Source organism: Cottoperca gobio, chromosome 18 (assembly GCF_900634415.1).
Source record: "Cottoperca gobio chromosome 18, fCotGob3.1, whole genome shotgun sequence".
NCBI lineage: Eukaryota > Metazoa > Chordata > Actinopteri > Perciformes > Bovichtidae > Cottoperca > Cottoperca gobio.
This window is the reverse complement of record NC_041372.1, coordinates 14,090,375-14,107,874: the sequence shown is the minus strand read 5'-3', so window position 1 is coordinate 14,107,874 and position 17,500 is coordinate 14,090,375. Positions and strand designations below refer to the sequence as shown.

The following is a 17,500-nucleotide window of genomic DNA, read 5'->3' as shown; positions in this document are numbered from 1 at the left end:
ATCTAGTGGCCGTTAGTGGTACTGCATCCTGCACGTTCACGTTGGCTTCTTAGCTGCAATTATTTACTAAAACCAAGACTATAGTTGAATTGTTTTTTATTCTGGTGTCAGTTTTCATAACATTTACAGTATTTGTAGCACACACACACACACATCTCAGTTTAAAGTGTGTGTAGCACCGTTAAATCACATTAAACAGAGAAAACACTATTGACTCTCAAACAGGAAACTACAGCAGGGCTCCTTTCTTTGACCTCCTTAATGATCCATTACAGCAACGTGTGTGTGTGTGTGTGTGTGTGTGTGTGTGTGTGTGTGTGTGTGTGTGTGTGTGTGTGTGTGTGTGTGTGTGTGTGCTGACCTTTCCCCAGTGTTAGCCAGTCTGAGCCATCACAGGAGGTATTAATGGACTAATCACATTAAACAGAGAATCATTAATCATCTCCCCTCAGCGCTGTCACTGCCACGCAACGCCTAATCAACTCTATTGTTTACACACACACACACACACACACACACACACACACACACACACACACACACACACACACACACACACACACACACACACACACACAAGCTGGCATGAGCCTGGCATAAACCCTGATGCACACACACAGGACATGCAAAATAACACACTCATGCATGAAACGTGCAATTTTGCAGCAAAAACACACCAAATTCTTCAACTTAAATCTGTGTTTTCTTTAGTGGTCATAATCTCTCATCATATTTTACATCTTTCTCTTAATATTTATAAAAAAATATATATATATTTGCCCCCCCCCCCCTCTATTTTTTAATCGTTTTCCTTATTTGTCTTTATGTCTCCTCTTCTTCTTCCCCCTCCTCCATCCGACTCTCCATCGTTCATCCTCTTCACTCTGTGCGCTGTTTTGCTGATTCAGCAGCGTCGTCATTAAGATGCCTGGTAAAAGGCAAAACACACACACACACACACACACACACACACACACACACACACACACACACACACACACACACACACACACACACACACACACACACACACACACACACACACACCTGCCTAAAAGTTCATAGAAATCTTTATTCTAATGAAATGTCCAGCCTCGTTGCTGATTGGCTGTCTTATTACTGGACGTTTCTTCGTGATTTTGTCAATAAATCCTAAAATGTAATTATGTTTGAGCTACAGATGGTATCTGAAATATTTAATATAGTACCGTAAATCCACCGAAAAGTAAAAAACAGGAGCTGCAAAAAAGATAATTCCTATATTTTGATATATATATAGTTATACTTATTATATATTATACTGTATTCGTGCTGTACCAGATTATATGTTCTCTCCTACACGGTGAAGTGTCCCTTTAGAGGAGGGTCATCATGAAGCACATTGTACCTTTAGTAATATGGAAACTTCAATGAACCCTGCAAAATGGTTTCATATAGAACATTTAATTCACCTTTTGGTTTCCTTCAGCGATCACTTTTGACGTTTATGGTTCCCACTTTCATGCCGGCTTCACCTTGATGGTCTTTGTGAAGCGTGAGACTGAACTCTGAGAATGCCTGAAGGATTTCATAAAGCACACAAATGAAAGCGTGTAAGACTCCTGCAGAACACGCACGCTCGTATGTACTCGCCTGATTGAGATAATGTCTCTGGATTAACTTGTTAGTGATTATTTGACACGTGCCGCCGCAGACAGAGGTCACACAGGACGAGTTCAGAGGATGAACGGATCATTTAAAGAAAGAGGAATGTTTGGTTGTCTCTGTTTAAAGAGCTGCCAGTTAACACGGCTCATATATTCCACCTCCTCCGCTCATCCAATCTCACCATCACAGTCCTGGAAAGTGTGTCAATGATTAGACATGGGGAGAGGGAGGAACGCAAGGAAAGATCGGGGGAATTCCTTCACTGGGAACGCCTGTTGGGTGCACCTACTGACACAAATGACATTACATAAGAAGGGAGAGAAGTGGGAAGAAGGAGGAAGTGAGGAAGAGGAGCGGGGAGGAGTGACATGTGACACAGAGGGTCAGGGGCCAGGAAACTAAAGAAGGAGTTGTGAAAGAAAGTAATGTGAAGAAGGCTGGACCACGAGGAGAAGAAATATGTGTTACAGTGGAAACAAGAAGAAAGGAAACATACAAAGGTAATGAAATTAAAGAGAGACACACACACACACACACACACACACACACACACACACACACACACACACACACACACACACACACACACACACACACACACACACACACACACACACACACACACACACACACACACACACACACACACACACACTAAGTGCTTAGTCCATGCTGGAGGCGAGTGAAGACATTGCACTACTAGCCTACTTTAGGACAGGTCAGTCCTCTAAAAGCGTCCAGCCACCGTGAAATTCATATTATTCCCATGGAGGACACACACACACACACACACACACACTGAGTGTATAGCATCTTCTCTGTGCTCCCAACACGCCTGTTCATAGAAAACACATGAGGAGAAAGGAAACTACAAACACATCCAGCCAGACTTCATGCAAAAATCATCAAATTTAAAGTCATAAATATGTTTTGCTTATTGTTCATCGTAGTTAGGATGAAACTTACACACACGTGACGTGGACTTCTCAGTGAAGTATACGACGTCTTGTGTCCAGCAGTGAAACTTCACCACAGTATTTTTATAAATACTCAAATAAAGGAGCAGTTTCTCAAAAGTACAGTAAATATACTTCTCACTATTGAGCTTGTTGATGTTTGTCTTGCTCAGTAGTAAATATAAGTAATATAATATAATACATTACATTACAAGTGCATTTATCTGATGATATTTCAGATACTGGATGCAGAACTCAGTACTATAGTATAATAAAGTGCAGTGAAGCTTTGTGCTTTACCATTTTCTGATACTTTATACTTCATAGTACTATATATATATATATATATATATATATATATATATATATATATATATATATATATATATATATATATATATATATACTCCACTACATGTAAAGGATGAATATTGTACTCTTTACTCCACTACATGTATTAAATACCTTTAGTTACTTTGTAGATTCTGATTATTTATACAAATTCTAATCAATAAATACATTATTCAGTATATAAAGTTGTTAAACATGAGCTCCATCTTCACCAGCTGCAGCTTTAAAGTGAAGAACACATTAATGCATCAATAATTATATTATAAGAAGTATGACTCATCCTGCAGGACGTGCACTTGTAACAGAGTATTTCTACACTTGTACTGAAGTACTTCTCACCTGGCTGTGTCCGCGCGGGTTCAGTGTCTGGAAACAACGTCAGCGTCACGTCGCGCATCTGGAGAGCGCGCGCTCCTGCGGCAGCCACGGAGCCCCGGAGGAGCGGACGGTGGTGATGAGGAGGAGCGCGTGAAGCCGCCGAGTGTCTGCGACGAGGGGATTTACAGACGGGATGGATGTTCCGGGGGCCCTCTGTGCTTATCATTCCTCCTGAGACGCAGAGATGGGGGACCGTCACCGGCGGACCCGGAGACTCGGCAGCCTCACCGTCACCAAGTCCCGGGTCTCCAAGGAGACGAAGCTCCGGCTGCGCGTGGTCTTCCTGGATGACAGCGAGCGCACGTTCGAGGTGGAGGTCAGTGTGTCATCAGTTTATTTGTGTTTATTTCCCTCTCTCCTTTAGGGTACACACTATTCTTTGTTGCATTTAAAAAATATAGATTTTAAATAATATTAAATAAATCCCACATAGTTTTACAAACTGTTTCTGGTGTGTGTTTGCATGGACTTATCTTTTTTAGTTTCTTCCCTGTACGGCTGGATTTGTTACTATAATCTATATTTATAGGATAATATTGAACATCTATCTAACATAAGACAGGTGGAGTGTAACTAAGTACATTTACTCAAGTAATAAAGCTACTGAATGATAAAAGGTGCCAGTATTTATACTTATATATATATATTTATACTTCTTCATGACCTGAGTGAACGCAGTAATCACCTGCAGCTTTACGTACTTATGTCCACTTCTTGCTTTGAACACACTCGACCTCCATCTTGGATTCATCCCCCACTGAACGTTGGATGTCTCCCTCGTGGCCACAGTTGGTATCTTGATTCCTAAGGCCTACGCTTCCACCGAGGCGAACACACAAACCTTCCAGCCTCCGCGTCCCCAACATGTTGTCTCAGTGTCTTTAATGGACAATCAGAGACGCTGGTGACATGGGACAGGATCTGACCAGCAGCCCCCCGGAGACCCCCGGAGACAAAGAGCTGATGGATGTGGATGTGAAATAAACTTTTTAATTAGATATCTTCAAAGAGATTAAACGAATCAGACGAACACTAAGAAAATCCTGCAGATGTTCAGCAGCTGTGTGACGTGTGAACAGCTGGAGACGTAAGCTCTCTGCTGTCTATGAACAGTCATGTGCTCCACTGACGGGTCACGTTTTCAACATGGTGACGAGCACTGTGCGTGTGCGTGTGCGTGTGTGTGTGTGTTAGCAAAGTAGCTCCCATTATCCACGCCCATGCTCTCTCTGTCGGTCTCCCAGCGGCCTCCGGGACATGAGCAGCATCTTTACAAGAGGAGGAGGAGAGATGGAGGAAGAAACAATAAAAGGAAGAAAGAGAAGATGAATGAGGACGAGGGCAGAAATAAACTCTTCCCTCCCTGTGATAAACATCGAGTCTCTGGTAACACAGTGTGTGTGTGTGTGTGTGTGTGTGTGTGTGTGTGTGTGTGTGTGTGTGTGTGAGATCTTCTAGCCTTCAGGGCAAAACCCCAATTAATGATCAGACGAGAGGCGGAGAAAAGAAAGTGGGACTGGTGGAAAGACGAGTAATAAAATGTATTCTTGAGTTTATTTTATGGAAGGTTTCATCCCCAGTCCTCAGATTTATTTCAGGAACAGTTCACTGAAGTTGTGTCTCTTCATGGTTTCTTTCTTTAATGTGATCCTACATGTTAATTACATGTGATGCAAACATACTTTAACATCTACTTAATATGTTCTCCTGCAACACTTCTGCTCTCGTCGTTGTAGGAACGTAACAGCGATGTGTCCTCCTCCTCTCAAAGCTGCACCATGCTTCTTCGTAAACTTGCATCGCTCTCGATTGTACTGTATTGAAACTAACCGCTCTGTGGTTCTGTGGGCAGCCATTTGTTTCCAGTAATCATCAGTTAGGCCTGTGTTCTCTCTGTAATCGGTTACAGCTGCTCCGTCCCTCCTCTTCCTCCCTCTCTCTCTCATGACAAGTTAATGAGGGGCGTCCAGCGACCCCCGCCGGGGCGCTAAACGCCGACCAGCAGACAGCAAACACTAAAAAAAACCTTCTGTTGCAATGCACAAACACCATCTCAGTAATTACAGAGAGGGAGGGGGGGGGGAGGATATAAAAGAAAGTAAAGAGGAGGAAGAAGAGGAGGGAAGGATGAAACCTTCTTGGGATGACATCATGTACACTGATCAAAGAAACACATAAAACCCTTTTTACAAGAGACATCAAAAGTTAAACCGTTGCAAGAACAGCGACAGCAAAATGTATTTATCTTTAAATAACTACGTTATACAAAAAGGAAAAGGATAAAGGACACGGGAAAGATAAAGATGAAGATAAAGAAAGCCGGGAAACAGTCAGAAAGACAAGCGGCCATGACAGGGAGAGATATCGTGATCTTAAACACACCTGAGAACAGAACCAGACCATTAGAAAGAATGGAGGACTTTATGCGTCAGTGGAAACGTGCAGCACAAACTCTTCACTATTTATATTTATATTTATATGTATGTGACTCACTAACATCAAGACACCATTTACACGTATTACCTTGTACGTGTGCAGGAGACATCCGGCCGCAGGACTAAAGGTTCCTGTTCAACTCCCTACACCAGAGAGCGTTACACAAACCCTCGTTATGCAAAGGGAACTAAGTCACAGAGGAACTGAGCTCCGGTCCCCCGGCGCTCCCTGGACTCCAGTTTTAAGAGCGTCTCAATTTAAAAAATCCAATTATCCCTCTCGCGCTCTGACGCCATCTTTAATTGTGTCGCAGCAAAAGGTTTTAGGAGGCGACTTCTTCAACAAAGTGTGCGGCCATCTGAAGCTGCTGGAGAAGGAGTACTTCGGACTGGAGTTCCGACACCACGGCGGCAACTACGTGAGAAAGCAAACACACGAGAACACAAAGAACATTTGGGATTTCTTCGCCATTTAATGCTTTTGTGTTGCAGGTGTGGTTGGAGCTGCTGAAGCCGCTGGCCAAACAGATCACATGTAAGAACGTTTGAGGGTCTATTTGTTCATCCCGGGGGAAACTATGATCAGCACTCATACGATTGGTTGAAGACTGATCGTGTGATTGCATTGACATGATGCGACTCTCCCAGCATGCACTGGGGCAATAGATTTCCAAACTAAATTTGGTTGGATTCTTTTTTTTAAGTGCAAACTTGTCTTTTGCTTCATGTGATCGTTCCCTCCTCTTCTGTTAGACACCAGCGACCTGTTCTTCAGGTTTATAGTCAAGTTCTTTCCACCTGATCCTGGACAACTTAAGAGAGGCCTCACCAGGTAACAGTGCTCGTTATACTGTACTATATATATATTTATACATATTTATATTTATATTGGGATATTTGTCAGATCCATGCTCCATCTATTATCTCATATGATGAATGTTTTCTACAAAACAACGCATGAAAAGTGAGTTTTCCTGCAGTGATATGCGGCTGTATAGATGATCTTATTGTGTGTGTGTGTGTGTGTGTGTGTGTGTGTGTGTGTGTGTGTGTGTGTGTGTGTGTAGGTATCTTTTTGCCTTACAGATGAAGCAGGACTTGTGTCACGGCAGTCTGACCTGTAATGACAACAGCGCCGCCCTGCTGGTCTCTCACATACTGCAGTGTGAGCGTTCCACTACAGCACCGTTAAACATATACACAAAGTTATCATCGAGGGCTGAAGGCAGGACGCATGACTTAATGAATGTACTGCATACTTTAAGTGAACTGTTCCATATATATTACTGGAAATGTACATTTAGTAAGGTACTTAAAGGACCAGTGTGCAGGATTTAGGAGGATTAATTGGAGATAACAAATGGAAAGTTGTCGCCTGAAACAAACAATTGTGTTTCTGTTAGCTTAGCATGAGCGCTTCACGTCTACACAGGGAGCTGGTCCTCTCACACAGAGTTGAGTCTTTTAAGTTGAAGTAGCGGCTTGAATTTGGTGGTTACATATAAACATTGTTATGTTATTATGTGTGTGTGTGTGTGTGTGTGTGTGTGTGTGTGTGTGTGTGTGTGTGTGTGTGTGTGTGTGTGTGTGTGTGTGCAGCAGAGCTAGGGAACTATGACGAGGAGCTGGACAGTCACCATTTAGAGATGAAGCAGTACGTCCCCAACCAGGAATATCTAGACCACAAGATCACCAAGTTTCACAGGAAACACAGGTACAACCCCAAACACACTGCAGCCAAAAGGGAGTCAACACACGGCTGCAGAACCCCAAGTTAATCCCACCCAAGGTCATTAATGATTATATATATCCATCCAGTACCTCTCTCTGTGTCTGCAGAGGGGCGTCTCCAGGAGACTCAGACATCCACCTGCTGGAGGTGGCGAGGAAGCTGGACATGTACGGCATCAGGCCTCACCCTGCTCACGACGGGGAGGGAATGAGGCTCAACTTGGCTGTAACACACTCCGGTGTCCTGGTCTTTCAGGTATGTGGTTCATGGTGTCATACATAAAGCTGGGACGGCTCTACTCTGCCAGCAGGGGGTGCTGTTTTCAGCCTCATGAGAAGCTCAGTTCTGGGGATGGAAGGGTTTGTTGGTCCAGAGGGAAAGAGCGCAACAAATATTGGATGGATTGCCATTTCACGCATCATGCCTATGCATTTTAAGCTTCCCGCTAGGTTTGTTAAATAGTTAGCGTAAACAAGTCAACGTTGACTTGGTTCCACACGGGACACGAACAGCTGTCTCCTGGCTCTTTATGCTCTGTCACCAACTTACAGACTTGGTCTAATATTGTGAAAACTCAAGAACAAGGCGTGTTATTCACGCCGTTTGGTTTGATGATGAATCCAAAACACTTTGGGGATATTTTAACTTTTTTTAACTTTCTAGGGAAACACCAAAATCAACACGTTCAGCTGGGCCAAGATCCGCAAGCTGAGCTTCAAGCGCAAACATTTCCTCATCAAACTATACGACACAGTTGGGGTGAGGCTGCGTTTGTTTTAATCTCCTCGGATGGCTGGACTGGAAGTGGTTTGACTGCATTTGTTCACTATCTTTATGTGCACATACCGTATGTACAGTATGCGTGTATTAATGTCAGTGTTTGTGCATCCAGCCGTCTTGTAAGGACACACTCGAGTTCTCCATGGCCAGTCGAGATGTGTGTAAGTGCTTCTGGAAGACGTGCGTAGAGTACCACGCCTTCTTCAGGCTGGCCGAGGAACCGAACACGATACACAAGACACTGCTGTCCTGTAAAGGCTCCAGCTTCAGATACAGGTACACACTCTGATATAAAAAGGTAACTCAAAACTCCAGCTTTCCATTTCTGTCTTATTTTCTTGTCTCTGTACATTTATAAAGTCTACACCGTGTAGGAAGAACTGTCTTATACCTCAGGGTCCTGCATTCAAGGTTTCACTGAAGTAAAAGTACTCATTATGCAGAAGAGCCCAGTTTCTGTATGTTGGTTTAAGTCAACTTATATACCGTACACTTAAAGATGATGAATTCCTATTTACTATTTATATTATACATTTGTTTGTGGGGCAGCGGACGGACGCAGAAACAGCTGCTGGAGTGTATGGGATCAGGGGAGAAGAAGCCTTCGCACTTTGAGAGGTGAGAATAAACTAAATGAAATCAAGCACATCAAGGTCTACGCACCTATTCTGATGCTACAACATACCACCTTTAAATGAAATACCACCATTAAAAGGTACAAACAGTGCATAATACAATAATGTTCCAATGTCTTCTCGCTCGTCATCCAGGACTTACTGCCAGTCGGACTACGATCCCCGACAGTGTCGCTCTTCTCCTGATCTCCTCACAGACGTCTCCAAACAAGTAATCAAATCTACCATGAATATACTGTACATAAGTAGAGCCGCATCCATCAGTCCATTAACCAGCAAGTGTTTGGATAATTGATTAGTCAATTAAGTCATTCTTTCAAGCAAACATGTCACATATTTGCTGCTTTTCTTGGTTCTTTAATAAATGTAATATCAAGAAAATGATTAACAGCGAATGAAATGAATCGTTAGTTGCAGTGTAGGAAGTGTAATGTTTGTGTGTCTCACCTCCTCAGATGTACGAGCACTCCCACCTGTTCACCCGGTCGGGTCATAAGTTGGCGGGCTGCAGTCAGGATGAGTTGGACCCACATCACCGAGGCGTAGACAACATGGAAATCAGTGTAGAAGGTGCTAAACGCAGCCAATCATCCGTCGAGGTCACCCAGAGGACCTGCCCTCTCATACAAGTCACTCCCCTCTCTCCATCTCTACACCCATCAAGCCCCTCGTCCAAGATAAGATCTGCCTCCACATCTGTGTTTGAGGACATGAGGGGGGGACGGATCGGGACCCAGCGCCAAGCCCAAAGGCTAGCCGGCGTCTATGGCAACCGCTCACGCCGTCGGCCCAATCCCCAGCCGCACCCGGATGCTGCTCAGCAGCTGGTTCTTCTCTACCCAAACACACCTGCCTACCAGTATCACCCCACCCTCCCAACATTCCCATTAGCTGGTTCCTCGCCTCTCAATCGACACCCGTACTTGTCAGACTACGTTACCGTTTCCTCACTGGAGCGTTTCCCGCAGCCAAGGAGGCGGGATTATGTGACAATGGATGGCCTATCGCGACCGCCTTTCTATCCGCTAAGTCACGATTTGCCATCCCTGTCGCCAATCAGGAGGAACTTCCGCCCCTCAGGATCAGGCGGGCTCGGATTGGCTCGGGTTTACCAACCGGGAAGCAACGGAGCGAGGCTCTTGGGCGTTAGACATACGGAGGCGGGGCATTACAGCGACGACTCCAACTTCCTCCCTGGGCTGCCTCGCCGTGTGGCTAGCCAACCAGATGTCAAGTTTCACCTCTCAAGGAGTTCAAACCCCGACTTTGACCCCGCTTCTGAGTTCCGTCCCCTTGGTTACTACCCCCACCTGACACGCCCCTCAAGACCCACCTACCTCCCGCTAAACTCCTCCCCTCTGCCCGATCGACCCGCCTCCCTATGCATGATTGGAGGCACCAGAAGCAGCTACAGCGACTCGGACCCAGAGGTTTTCTATCCGTATTACTGCCCTCCACCCCCGCGGGGGAAAGTGGTATGGCCCCCTGGACTGGCCAGGATGAGGTTCTCCTCCGGGAGCCTCCAACTGGACGAGGAGGAGGAAGAGGAGGCTGGAGCAGCGAAAGCAAAAAAGGAGTTTCTGGGTGAAGAGGAGAAGAAAGAAAAGACAGGAGGCGGCGACGGGACTAAAGGTGCTCGGATGATTACTGAAGTCACACTGTAGATAAAGACCAAAACCAAGGTTCATGATGTGATCACACTCGAAACTGACAGCAAGGTTTTTAATATAAATCTTCTACAGACGGCAGATAAAAACAGGACAGTTGTAATAAATGTGACGGCTTTATACGTTTGAGAAGTGTATTGTTGTTAAGGTGTACTGGCAGATGAAATGTACTGTTTTTGCCTTGTTTTAGCAAAAAACTCAGCTAGCTACATTACGGGTACAAGCTAGCAGGTTTTGAGGATAATTAATATCTGTAAAAGTGTATCTATGTAGGCTAACCCTTCTAGCTGTACTACCCTTGGCTAAATTAGATTACTTAGGTTGTCGGGGACAAAAAAAACGTCATCACCTCGAACAACGCCTTTATCTTAGTGGTGGTGAAATCCAAAATCCAAGGGAACCAGGGCGAAGCTATCGGGTTTGCCTACAAACATACTTCATCCCTGCAGCGCTCTTATTACATTATTACGTCTTTTCAGTTTTCCTACATTTAGCAGAACATTACATTTTCTACATTCACTACACCTGGGATCACCTTTGCTAAAAATAGATCGAACGAGGCAAGAAAGACAAATCTTAATATGAAGTCTTGTCGTTGTGATGTGTACGTATGTTTGGAAAACTTATTTGATAACTTTCTGGGTAACGTGGCTGCGTATGTTATTTTATATGCCTGGTTCTTGAGAATTCTGTCGAATAATGTGAAGATTTTTGTAGTTTATATAACACAACTGCATTTGCCAATAAAGGATTATACAAGGACAATTGTGGTCAAATCAATGAAATGCTACAAGACTTCCAAATTTAAATCATGATTTGTTCACAATGCATCATACCGTTGTTGGTAATCTTTAACACACATTGTGGAAACAAATTAAAAAACAGAAAATGATCAAATCAAGAAAGAAATAGTTGAAACGTAGCATGTTTCTCAATCAAACTTAAATATTTATTCATAAAACTCTAAGTCCCGCTACAAAAAAAAAAAAGTACACTTCTGTAAAATCTTACATCTTTCATTTTACATTTCCCCCCTCAACAAGCATCGTCGTATCCCTTATGATATATATAAAAAGACAAAAATATACAATGACCAAGCTTTATAGTGTCTTTGGTACAAGTTAGTATGAACTTTGATTACAGCTCCCTTCATGCTCTTGAAAATGACCTTCGGTACTTTCCAACGATAATAAAAACAACATCCTTACACATCGAGCATCATGTTAAAATCAACTTTAAGTCCTAAACAATGTTTTCCCAAGATTGATGTATATTGAAAAAGGACAGTCGATGAGCAACTGGAAGACCTTTGTGCGGTTGCATCTTGCTTGCAGATCCTGGTAAATGTTCCTTTTCGTTTGCATTTCCAGTGAAATCTTATTCCAACCAGATATCTTTTTGACCCGACACGCATACCAGAAAACTTATCCCAGAATGAAATCTTAACCAACAGTCCGGCTACTTCCAGACCAATTCAACCATTCATTTAGCATTCATTTTTAAGCTAACGGTTGTGCAACTTGAGGAATTCAGACATATTTGAAGAGTTAGCTAGGTCATTTGGAAGCAGCTACAACAACAGTTAGCTAGCTAGCTAGCTTACCTGTTTTGGCTAGGCAGCATTAGCAAACTACTCGCTATCTAGCAAAAACAGTGAGCTAGCTAGCTTACCTGTTTTGGCTAGGCAGCATTAGTAAACTACTCGCTATCTAGCCAAAACAGTTAGCTAGCTAGCTAGCTTACCTGTTTTGGCTAGGCAGCATTAGCAAACTACTAATTGCCTAACTAAAACAGTAATCTAGCTAGCTAGCTTACCTGTTTTGGCTAGGCAGCATTAGCAAACTACTAGCTTCCTAGCCAGAACAGTTAGCTAGCTATCTAGCTTACCTGTTTTGGCTAGGCATCATTAGCAAACTACTAACTGCCTAACCAAAACAGTAATCTAGCTAGCTAGCTTACCTGTTTTGGCTAGGCAGCATTAGCAAACTACTAGCTCCCTAGCCAAGCTCAAGTCTGGTAGCGCCCAAAGAAATAGTCAAAAATGGGTCTGGATGCTTAAAATCGATTTGTTTATAGCAGGTGTTTTACTGGGGAAACTTAGAAATACAAATGTTTCTCAAATTCCTCAATTTTGTTCAATTTTAGGTTATGTTTTTCACCTTGGATGTTCAAAGTAATTACCATAAGAATCAGTTAGTGAAGCTGAAATTCGCTCCAGTGCTGGATTACATACTTATTAAATTAGCAGAAGGTTAGACCTGATCTCAACTGAAATCCGGGATCAGGGAACTGTAATGTAAAGCATTACTGAAAACAACAACAAAAATATGTATTATTGGCATATAATCTGTCTCAAGTGCTACGGAACAAACATATAGACATCTACAAAGTCAAGACGAGTCATGACACAAGACCACTGCTGATGGACGAGAACCCTCTTCTAGATTTGTACTTCTCTTTGTACAGTTTCAACAAAAACATCTCCGTTACAAAAAGTGACGTCTACTTTTAGAAAACGACTGATAGCATAAATAATCAAGGCACATGATGGTAATTTTAAGAAAGTTTAAACATAACTTACGTAGACTTACTTAGGGACTTAAGTTTGAATTAAGTCGGACTAAAAAGAGAGTTCATTCCCTAAAAAGGGAAATGAACCACAAATATGAATAAGATTGTTTTCTTAAAACTTCAGACCAGTTGATTAAAAAAGCTTCGAATCCAACTTTGTTTGAAGGAAGGTCTTCAACCTACAGCAGTGAATATATATATACATTTAAAATATATAGTGTATATATTACATTAGTAGTGTGTGTGTGTGTGTGTGTCGGTGTGTGTTGGTGTGTGATGTGTGTGTACAGCGAGGAGACATCGCACAGCAAATCTCCTCAGTTTCCAAATCCTCCAGCAGCGCCACCGTACGGAGACACAGTCTCTCTTCACGTCACGCACTTCCTTTACTTTCCAATCCGTGCTCGAGTCCTTCAGTTGGTCGTGAATCTGAGGTGGAGCGACAGAAAGGTAAACAAAGAGGAAGAGGAAGCATTTGGTTAACAAATGATCTGCTGGAGGAAGATACAGACACGTGCTGACAGGAGACGAGGGATTACACAAACATTAGGGAGACCTGCCGCTGCATCAGGGATCTTTTATAACTAATACACAGCACCATGGAACTCATTACTGACATTAAGACAAATATACAGACACAAATAGACACGTTTAGTCAAATAAAACAAACGACGGAACAAGGAAGACGTACTTCTGGTACCTGGCAATGATGTGTGTGACCATCCTGTCTGTGATGCCTGGACAGACATCTTCAGCCAATCGGATGTTGCGTTCCAGCTCCTCGATGGCCAATCGCTGCTCAGAGTGCTCCTTGTGCTGCTGCTTCAACTACAAGAAGATAAGACAATTACAATGACATTTAAAACATCTTAGATTTATTTTTACCCCCATAAAACTGCACTGTCGTTCACATTACTTTGGTTTTGATATGAATAAAACCAACACAATGTGTTAATCAGTGAGCGTCGGAGCTGCTACGACACAGGTCTGTAGCAAGGATGTATAAAAAGAAGAAATAAGAGCATCTACGCTATAAAATGTAAATAAACTGTGAGTAAACTCCTGCTGACGATCACTAACACTGAACTAAGTCGCCCGTTCCGTCACGTTTTCTACAATATATCATCAAAGACGATCCGAGTGGCCCTTCACAATAAAACGTCACAATGCTCCGACGCTTTATTTTGTCTTATTTTATCTAACTGAAGTAAATGGTTTGTTTACACATGTACATGCATTTACACACACACACACACACACACACACACACACACACACACACCTCAGTGAAGACTGGAGAGATGACTGTGGTCAGACTGGCAGATTTAGTCAGCTGATCCTGAACCTGCACAGATGAGGAGGATGAAGATGAAGAGGAGAAAGGAGGTGAGAATCAGCCATTTTGAAACATTTGACAAGGTTAAAAATCTAAAAGTCAAGATTTTACAATAAAAGCCTTCGTTCATCAGATTATTTTATCCCTCAAAGCCTCTCACACACACACACACACACAGGTACTGACCGTTCCTTTGAGGGCCTTCCTGCCGTCTGGCTTCTTACGCACGGTGAAGGACCACTCAGGTGAATCGCTGTTCTCCTTATTACTGGACTCACTACACACACACACACACACATAAAACACACACACACACACACACACTTTAGGCACTGAACCACATACAAAACCGTTTTAAAAATTTTTTTTAACTGGAGTAAAATCATAGAAGTGACGTTTTCGCCACGACAAAGTAATCACATTACCTGTCTGAGTCATCAGAGCTGCTGTCGCTGTGCCCCTCCTCCTTCCACCTCCTGTACCTGTCAATCAACTCGCTGAGGTAGGACGTCTTCTTACAGTGTTTGATGATGAACTTGTGTTTGAGGAGCTCTTTGGCTGTCGGACGCTGCATGAAGACAGAAAACAGTCTCACTGTCAGTGCAGGAAAGAGAAAACAACGCGCTGCTCGTCCACCAGGGGGCAGCACACCGCAGCGACACTCAGCAAAGGGAAGCTGCAACTTACTAACCTTAAAAATAAATAATCATTTAGTTTATAAAGTACTTAAAACGATGACTCAGCAGAAAAAATGACAAGTAAATTCAAATAAAATTAAAGAACAATAGAGAAGTCATTTTATGTATAAAATATTCCTGTGTGAATATTATAGTAGTCACACACACACACACACACGTTGGAGCAGCAGGTTACTGTGATCTCGTGTGTGTGTGTGTGTGTGTGTGTCTCTTACAAAGGTAGGGTCCTTGTTGAGGCACGCCTCAGTGAACTCTTTGAAGCTCTTGGAGAAGTCCCCGCTCAGCGTCGGAGGAGGAGACTTGGGGATGTGGAACAGAACTCTCATCGGATGCATGTCGGAGTTCGGAGGTTCCCCTTTGGCGAGCTCGATGGCCGTGATGCCCAGCGACCAAATATCGGCCTGAAGAGAAACGCAGTCAGAATTCATTTCCTTCAGTGTCACCGTTTCTCTGGTGAGATCCATCCCAGAATATTCTGTGTCATGTGCACGCTTCACAAATAATCAACACTTCTGTAAACGTGAAAGAGTTAAAGCCGTGAGACGTTCTGAAAACACTGAAAGTGACAAGTTAATGAAATATTATTGATATTGAGTTTATAATTATATAAAAACTGCACATTAGAGAAGAAGGAACAGATGTTTGACATTTAGACTTCATAGATTAAATCCATATTTGTTTACAGTTTATTCCTAACATGAACACAGTCAGGGGGGGGTTAGTGGAGCAAAGCTGTGTGTGAGACACCCACTAACCATATGTCCACACACACACACAGTTTCAATTTGCTCCAACAACCATGTGGCAGCCCAGGTAAGGCACACACACACTACAGTTGTAGCTGCTCTAGGGTCACATTACAACAGGATGCTCGGTCAGTGTTTGACTGTTAACTCTGCCGGCTCCATTACTGTAACACACTGAGCATATGGCCACACACACACACACACACACACACACACACACACACACACACACACACACACACACACACACACACACACACACACACACACACACACACACACACACACACACACACACACACACACACAGTCTTTCTTCAGGTTTACCAAACGGTCTCTGGTGTTTCACCAGCTCACACTTCGTCTTCCTTCCCTTCAGAGCAGGGCTGTCAAACATGCGGCCCGAGGGCCAAACCCGGCACGCCAGAGGGTAAAGAGAAGTTGTTTTGATCCTAAAGTAAAAGCCTCTGTAGACACACTGATCACTACGTTGTAACACACATGTGTAAATGATAAACTGACACTATTGTTCACATTTCAGGTTCTTCATAATGTTTTGTAAAAACTTTCTTGCACTAAAACGAAGGAAACATCTGGAGTTGTTGTTATTTATATTATTATTTATATGTTATGATGTGATGTTACTGGTCCGGCCCACCGGAGATCACATGGTGCTGCATGTGGCCCCTGAACTAACATGAGTTTGACCCCCCTGATATAGAGCCTGAAGAACATAATAATAATAATAATAATAATAATAATAATAATAATAATCCACCTCCTGCAACTCGCCACCTTTACTGTTAACTACTACAAAATAAAAGCATATCATTGTGAGTTTAATGCTTTTCATCACTTTGATAACTTTTTATGGGCACTTTAAAATATTAATGATATGATTATCAAACACCAGCACAAGTGTAATGACATGATCACATTATTATGTTGCCACACACACACACACACACACACAGAGTTATCGGGTATCACATCCAAACATCTAAGCCCGCCTTTCGCTTGTGTGTGTGTGTCTGCAGCAGGTGCAGCTGTGAAGGCATAAACAAAGTGTGTGTGTTCATTATTGAAGTCATTCTTTGCAGCATTTATTTTTAGACTTTACAGCAACAAAGAGAAAGACGAGGGAATCCCCTCCAGAACAAAGCATGAGACAGTTGAGGGTTCTCATTGAAGTCCAGACAGCAGGACAGTGTGCGTGTTTTTACTGGATGCAAATAAAACCAAGAACTCTGGAAATAATGCAAACGACAACTAAACCGTGGTTGCTACGGCAATATTCAAAAACATGGCGCACAGTGTAAATAGAAATCCCAGAGCCAGGAAGTGTAGAGAGAAGCTAGACATGAGCAGAGATCACTTTAACAACCCGGTCTGTGTTTCCTGTCTGAGGGGGTTTGATAGAAGAAGAAGGGTCTTACTTTGGAGTCGTAGGCGGACTGCTGGATGACCTCTGGCGCCATCCAGAACGGCGTTCCCACGAAGGTTTCCCTCTTGATCTGCGTGTCCGTCAGCTGACCGGCCACCCCGAAGTCCGCCAGCTTCACCTGGCC

The 17,500-nt window shown here is 43.1% G+C and overlaps 2 protein-coding genes across 4 annotated transcripts in view; one reads left to right on the top strand and one right to left on the bottom strand.

The window, feature by feature from the left end:
- LOC115023542 (FERM domain-containing protein 7) overlaps window positions 1-10,622 on the top strand; it is an 11,773-nt gene extending 1,151 nt beyond the window's left edge. The window contains exons 2-13 of the mRNA XM_029454599.1: window positions 3,509-3,648; window positions 6,082-6,186; window positions 6,260-6,302; window positions 6,521-6,599; window positions 6,835-6,932; window positions 7,367-7,481; window positions 7,607-7,754; window positions 8,163-8,258; window positions 8,392-8,555; window positions 8,829-8,897; window positions 9,050-9,125; window positions 9,370-10,622. Of these exons, the coding sequence (XP_029310459.1) occupies window positions 3,509-3,648; window positions 6,082-6,186; window positions 6,260-6,302; window positions 6,521-6,599; window positions 6,835-6,932; window positions 7,367-7,481; window positions 7,607-7,754; window positions 8,163-8,258; window positions 8,392-8,555; window positions 8,829-8,897; window positions 9,050-9,125; window positions 9,370-10,578 (2,342 nt within the window). The 3' untranslated portion in view covers window positions 10,579-10,622. The remainder of the gene's footprint in view (window positions 1-3,508; window positions 3,649-6,081; window positions 6,187-6,259; window positions 6,303-6,520; window positions 6,600-6,834; window positions 6,933-7,366; window positions 7,482-7,606; window positions 7,755-8,162; window positions 8,259-8,391; window positions 8,556-8,828; window positions 8,898-9,049; window positions 9,126-9,369) is intronic.
- Window positions 10,623-13,131: 2,509 nt separating this feature from the next.
- The window catches only part of LOC115023547 (serine/threonine-protein kinase 26-like), a 19,580-nt gene continuing 15,211 nt past the window's right edge, over window positions 13,132-17,500 (bottom strand). For 2 of the 3 annotated variants that reach the window (XM_029454608.1, XM_029454607.1), the window contains 7 exons: window positions 17,369-17,500; window positions 15,402-15,587; window positions 14,914-15,056; window positions 14,675-14,765; window positions 14,435-14,497; window positions 13,844-13,980; window positions 13,132-13,581 (listed from right to left, as the gene is read on the bottom strand). The exon at window positions 17,369-17,500 is cut by the window's right edge and continues 26 nt beyond it. In XM_029454608.1, the coding sequence (XP_029310468.1) occupies window positions 13,566-13,581; window positions 13,844-13,980; window positions 14,435-14,497; window positions 14,675-14,765; window positions 14,914-15,056; window positions 15,402-15,587; window positions 17,369-17,500 (768 nt within the window). In that variant the 3' untranslated portion in view covers window positions 13,132-13,565. The remainder of the gene's footprint in view (window positions 13,582-13,843; window positions 13,981-14,434; window positions 14,498-14,674; window positions 14,766-14,913; window positions 15,057-15,401; window positions 15,588-17,368) is intronic. The other variant, XM_029454609.1, reaches the window with a different exon arrangement.